This window comes from Orycteropus afer, unplaced genomic scaffold, assembly GCF_000298275.1.
Source record: "Orycteropus afer afer isolate SDZICR_OR568_19922 unplaced genomic scaffold, OryAfe1.0 scaffold00070, whole genome shotgun sequence".
NCBI lineage: Eukaryota > Metazoa > Chordata > Mammalia > Tubulidentata > Orycteropodidae > Orycteropus > Orycteropus afer.
In genome coordinates, this window is record NW_006921657.1 from 3,317,979 (window position 1) to 3,323,978 (window position 6,000).

The window sequence follows — 6,000 nt, forward strand, 5'->3', positions numbered from 1 at the left end:
TCAAAGAATTCACGTTGCTTGGTTCTACAGTCAATGCCAATGGAAGCAGCAGTCAGGACATTAGACAACCTGTAGCACTGGGAAGGTCAACCGCAAAGGAACTGTTTCAGGTGCTGAGGAGCAAGGATGTGTCCTTGAGGACTAAGGTGCACCTGACAAAAGCCATGAAATTTCCAATCACCTCGTATGCATGTGAGAGGTGGACAATGAATAAGGAAGACCGAAGAAGAGTTGATGCTTTTGAGTTGTGGTGCTGGCAAAGAATGCTGAAAGTACCATGGAGTGCTGAAAGAACTAACAGATCTGTCCTGGAGGAAGTGCACCCGAAATGCTCCTTGGAAGTGAGAATGGCCAGGCTTCATCTCACCTACTCTGGTCATGTTGTCAGAAGGGACCATTCCTTGGAGAAGGATGTCATGCTTGGTAGGGTGGAGGGTCAACGAAAGAGGGGAAGGCAATAAGATAGATTGACACGGTGGCTGCAATGATGGGCTCAAGTATAGCAGGGATCATGGAGCTGGCGCAAGATCAGTCAGTGTTTCGTTCTGCTGTGCATGGGGTCGCTATGAGTCGGAAATGACTCAACAGCACCTAACAACAACAATACAACATGGAATGTGTCGCTAATTGCCTCCATTAACAACTGCCTCCTTTGCTATGAGAGCAGAACTGGATGGTGCCTGGCTATCATTGTGAACATTTTGATCGAAGACTCCCTAGAACAATCCCATCAAAAGGGGGGGAAATGAAGAAGAGAATTAAAAATTTTCATGGTCTCTAGACTTCCTGGAGCCATGCAGGTTGGGTGAATCTCTGACACTATTGCCCTGGGATAATCTTTAAACTTTAAACCAAAAATATTCCCTGAAGTCTTCTTAAAATCAAATAGCTTAGCTTAACTAATAAAAAATATCTGCCTTGAGCATTTTGCTCTTATAATAACTATCTATATGGGATCAAATAGACAATGGCAACTTGAAAGATTAGATAGGAACCTTGGGAGCAGTGAGTTTCTATTACTGGGGGAGGAACAACTCAGAAGGTGAGAATGGTTATATAACCTGAAGAATGTAATCACTGTCACTAACAGGCACATGTAGAAATTGTTCAATTGGTATATATTTTGCTGTGTATATTGTCAACAACAATAAAATAAGTAAAATTATATATTAAAAAAAAATTTAGGTGCTTTAGTGGCATAGTGCCTAAGGTATTTGACTGCTAACCAGAAGGCTTGTAGTTCAAACCTATCAGCCACTCCTTGGAAGGAAGATTGGGCAATCTACTTCTATAGATACACCACCTCGGAAACCCAAGGAGGGATTGCTATGAGTCAGGATCGACTCAATGGCTGTGAGTTTGGTTTGGTTTTTGGTATTTAAAAAATTATAAGATACATAATCATCATAGAATAACTCACTTATAACTAAATCTGTGTGTTTCCTCATTGGTTTAAAGGGTAGCAGAAGCAGAAGATAATTAAAAAGACATTTTTAAGCCTTTGCTGTGGCTAACTAATGACCTTGCAAAATTATAAAAGTCCTTTGGGCTCTGGTTTCTTCATCTATAAAACAGAATTATTACTTCCTCATAATAGTAATTAGAAGACTAAATAAGAAAATACATTTATAGTGCTAGCCTGGCACTATAGATTAATTTTAGTTCATACTTTACCCTCTTGGTCTTCTTTTCCTCATATATAAATTGAAGGGATTATACTAGATCAGTGGCTTCATAATGGTTCCATGGAGCCCTGGGGATCTGCAGAAGAACAGAGGGGAAGGCAGAATAGGTAGGTCTCTGAGCCTCCAACCTTCACTTCAACCAAAGCAGTTTTTCTTTGAACTCGTCTGTATTTTAGAGTTCCTGGTAAACTTTGGGAAAAAGGGATCTGAAACCGAAAAAAGTTATTAAACCATTTTTAGGCTAGATAATCCCTTCTAGCTTTAACATACTATGTTTTTGTGATTACTATTCTAGGCTCTTGTATAAAGAGATCATTACTCATGTCTTTTCTTTTTATAGCTCTCTTGCTATGAGCCCAGGTGAAGAAATCTTAACCTTATTACAGACAACAACATTTGACATAGAAGATCTTAAGAAAGAAGCAGCTCATCTTCCTCCCGAGGATGGTAAGTGATGGACCAAAATAGAATGGGAAGATTAGAAAGAATTCAGATATTCCACTAAGACTTTCAGTATCCTTCCCCAAGAGTACCTGTCATGTGACAGCCATGTGGTAATGTCATGCTTTCTCCTTTTTCAGATGACCAGTGGTTAGACCTCTCACCAGAGCAGCTGGATCAGCTACTGCAGAAAGCTGCCGGCAAATCAGAGCCAGAGCCCCTTTCCAAGGGAGAAGATCAGAACTGTGACTTAACTCGAGTCTCAGAAAGCATGAAAGCTTTCATATCCAAAGTCTCAACCCACAAGGGAGCAGAACTACCTCGGTATATAATTTGTATTGAAGTATAATGACCTAAATAGTAATAACTCAAATGTTGAAGTCATCTAATTATTGCCATTTCCACTCTTTTTAAATGAAGTTCTATTACTTTGTTTCCCTCTTTTGGTACCTAGTACCATAGCTTATTTATCTGGTGGTAGACTTCTAGCAGCCTTCCTTTCTGCAATCCCTGAAGTACATAGAAAGACCATTTAACAGATTTAAAAATCACCATTCCAGAGCCCTGCAGGAAAACCATGTACTTACTTTACTCCTTAGCTTTTATTCAGAGCCTTATGGAATTCTTAACATCTAGTTCTCAACAAGCTCAGACTTCTGATCTCCCACTTCACAGCAGTTTGTAAGTTATAGAGGCAAAGTGGGAGGGAGGGATCTGCTGGAAACAAATGATAACTATAGAAGAAATGTAATTACATTAAAGTAACGGGAAAAAGGTAGCTAGAACTATTACCGTACAACAAATATGTCTTTGTTAGTGTTGATGCTCTTAAGCCTCATGAAAGATTGAAATTTATGTTCAATATTTTTCTAAGAAAGCAGAGATGAGGGAAGCTATGTTTTTTTTTTTTACTTATTAAGTTTTGGTTTTTAAAGAGATAGACTTTATTTAAGTTAACTCAGATAAACCACTTTTGCTAATATATTGTAGGGAGGTTGGAGAGTGGTTAGGTCCCAAAGTCAGCATAAATTTACATGCATAAACAAGGAGCAACTTTGACTTTTTTTATCAGACTTTCACATTTCTGTTGCCCTGCAAGGCAAATAAGCATAAGGATTCTTAAAATTTCAAGTATAATTTTTCTTGCTGTGCCTCTTTTTGAAATTATATCTCTGATAGTTTTCCTAAGAATAATAAATAGTACCTTGGAAAAAGTTTGAAAGAATTGTGTTCAGAATAAGTTAATTTTTTTTTTTTTTTTTTACTTTTAATCTTACAGAGAACCTTCTGAGGCTCCAATCACTTTTGATGCAGATTCTTTTCTTAACTATTTTGATAAGATTTTAGGTAAGTTACCATGTCATGTTTACTTTCATCTTAAAACTATAGGTAGCAAAGCTGTTACTAGAGCATTGGACCTTTTGGTAATAAAATACTTAGTTTCTCTTTATGGTTTTGATTGCTTTTAGCCATGGTACTACTGTTGAATGATTTTGCAGAGGATATCTAGTTCAGTGCCTGACATAGTATCTGCTCAGTAAATATTTGTAACTGAGTGAATATTGTATATTTAGGTAGAGTTTTACCCTGGCTCCCATGTTATATTGCCCTTTCTCTTTAGAATTACTGTTCTTACAAATCAATAAGAACAAACAGCCTAACAGAAAACAGCCCAAATGTCAACATAGGCTATGAACAGGGAGTTCACTGAAGAAGGAATGTAAACAATCAATAAATGCTTAAAAATAGTTAAATGTCACTTGAAAAAGAAAAAAAAAAACTCACTGCCATCGAGTCAATTCATACTAATAGCAACCCACTTTGGGTTTCTGAGGCAGTAAATCTTTATGGGAGTAGATTGCCCAGTCTTCCTTCCACAGAGTGGCTAATGGGTTTGAACCACTACCCTTCTGGTCAGTAGTCAAATGCCTTAGGCACTTTGCCACCAGAGCTCCTTTCTAATAACAAAGTAAATGCAAAATAAAAATAAGAACTTACTATTTGCCTATCAAATTGACAAAAATTTAAAGATTGATAATACCTAGTTTTCTCAATGGTTAGAGAATCACTACTGTAAGACTCTGGAGGTAGAAGTATGGATTAAAAGATATACATCAAAATTAACATACTACACAAAAACATTGTTCTACTTCCTACTTTAGCAAGTAACAACTGGGATCTTAAAAGCTTGTAAGCAACCATCTAGATGCAGTGATGGGTCTGTCCTCATCCAGAGCAAAAAAGAATGAATATAAGCAAAGACGTGTGGAAACAATTGGTTTAAGGGACTGGTCGACCATGTGATCTTCAGCTTATATGACTGTGAGACCAGAACTAGATGGTACCTGGCTACCACTGTCAGCCACTCAGAGCAGGATCTATGTAAGAGATCCTGGATAGAGGCAGAACAATGTGAAACAACACTCAAAATCATTAAAAAAAAGGGGGGGGGTACCAGATTTGCTGGTCTGATAGAGCCTGGTGAAACCCCCAAGACTATGGCCTCTAGCTGCCCTTCAGGTCTGGAATTGAACCCACTCCTGTGGCTTGTATCCAAACAAAAGATAGGCATATGAGTTGAACATTTACATTAGACAGATACACTCCTTGGAGGGATCACTCATGGGAGAATAGAAGGGCTGTGTGTGTACAGGGAGACCGCTCGGGGCAGGAGTGCATCGGAAGGAAGGACATAGGGAAAAGGTAACTAACTATGGAGAGGAAATGGGAAGAAAGCTGTTTGATTGTGGGTAATTGCAGTCAATGTCACGAGACAAAGTGTATGTTAACCGCTGTATGGAAAATGAATTTGCTCTGTAAACTTTCACCCAAATCACAATTAAAATAAAAATAAAAAGATATTGTCAAAATTGGCTGTTTCATTTTTTAAAAAAGTAATGTCTAAGATGGTTATTGCAACATTTTAATAGCTAAAAATCAGAGTATCCTGAAATGTGAAATAAATCACAGTACATCCTTATTATGAAATATTATGTAGCCTTTATTAAAGTATGAGGTCCATCTATATATTCTGATAGAGAAGGCCTTCCAAGACATGTAAATAAGTGCAAAATCAAAACATTTACATACATGTTATGATATCATCTACATAGAAAAGAAACCTATGTGTTTATATGTGTATTTGTATACAGAACTACATACACAATGGTCAGGATACCCACCAAACTGATAAAGGATATTTACCTTCAAGGAGAGAGTAAGATTTCTGTGTGGTTGGAATGTTTACATCAAAATCTATTCATGTGTTAATGTAGTTTTTAATTTAAAAAAAAATTAATTAATTGAATTCATATATATTTTTAAAGGGAAATCTTTCCACTTAACGTTTATACTTTTCTGCAAATGGCTGCCAGTTTGTGGAAAAGACTTTGGTCAAGTAGTTTAGCTATGTAAATTGATCCCTTTCGGCAGGTAACATTCTAATTCTTCAGAGAGGTGTAATTACTTAAAAAAAGAAAAAGAAAAAATTCACTAGTGACTACTTCTCTTTTGTTGGTTATGCAGGCCCAGGACCTCAGGAGTCCGACTCTGATGATCTGGATGAGGAAGATTTTGAATGTTTAGACTTGGACCTTGAAACCCAAGAACCTGGAGAAAAAGCATCTCTGAAAGGAGCTCTTGATAATCTGAAGTCGTACATGGCCCAGATGGACCAGGAACTAGCACACACCAGCATTGGCAAAAGTTTCACCACTCGCAAGCAAGTGGTATGTGGTTTTAAGCCCTTTTCCTTTCAGAGTCTACTACAAAGAATAGCTAAGGCCATATTTTATCTTCGTTTTTATTTTGTCTTTTCCTTTTTTTTTTTGTTTGTAATTTGTAAGATTTAAAATAAATGAAAATATCATTTTTC

At 37.1% G+C, this 6,000-nt stretch overlaps 1 protein-coding gene across 1 annotated transcript in view; it reads left to right on the plus strand.

Annotated features, from left to right (window-relative positions):
- ECD (ecdysoneless cell cycle regulator) overlaps positions 1 to 6,000 on the plus strand; it is a 33,724-nt gene that overhangs the window by 20,892 nt on the left and 6,832 nt on the right. Inside the window, exons 9-12 of the mRNA XM_007940622.1 lie at positions 2,026 to 2,132; positions 2,267 to 2,450; positions 3,406 to 3,473; positions 5,652 to 5,854. Of these exons, the coding sequence (XP_007938813.1) occupies positions 2,026 to 2,132; positions 2,267 to 2,450; positions 3,406 to 3,473; positions 5,652 to 5,854 (562 nt within the window). The remainder of the gene's footprint in view (positions 1 to 2,025; positions 2,133 to 2,266; positions 2,451 to 3,405; positions 3,474 to 5,651; positions 5,855 to 6,000) is intronic.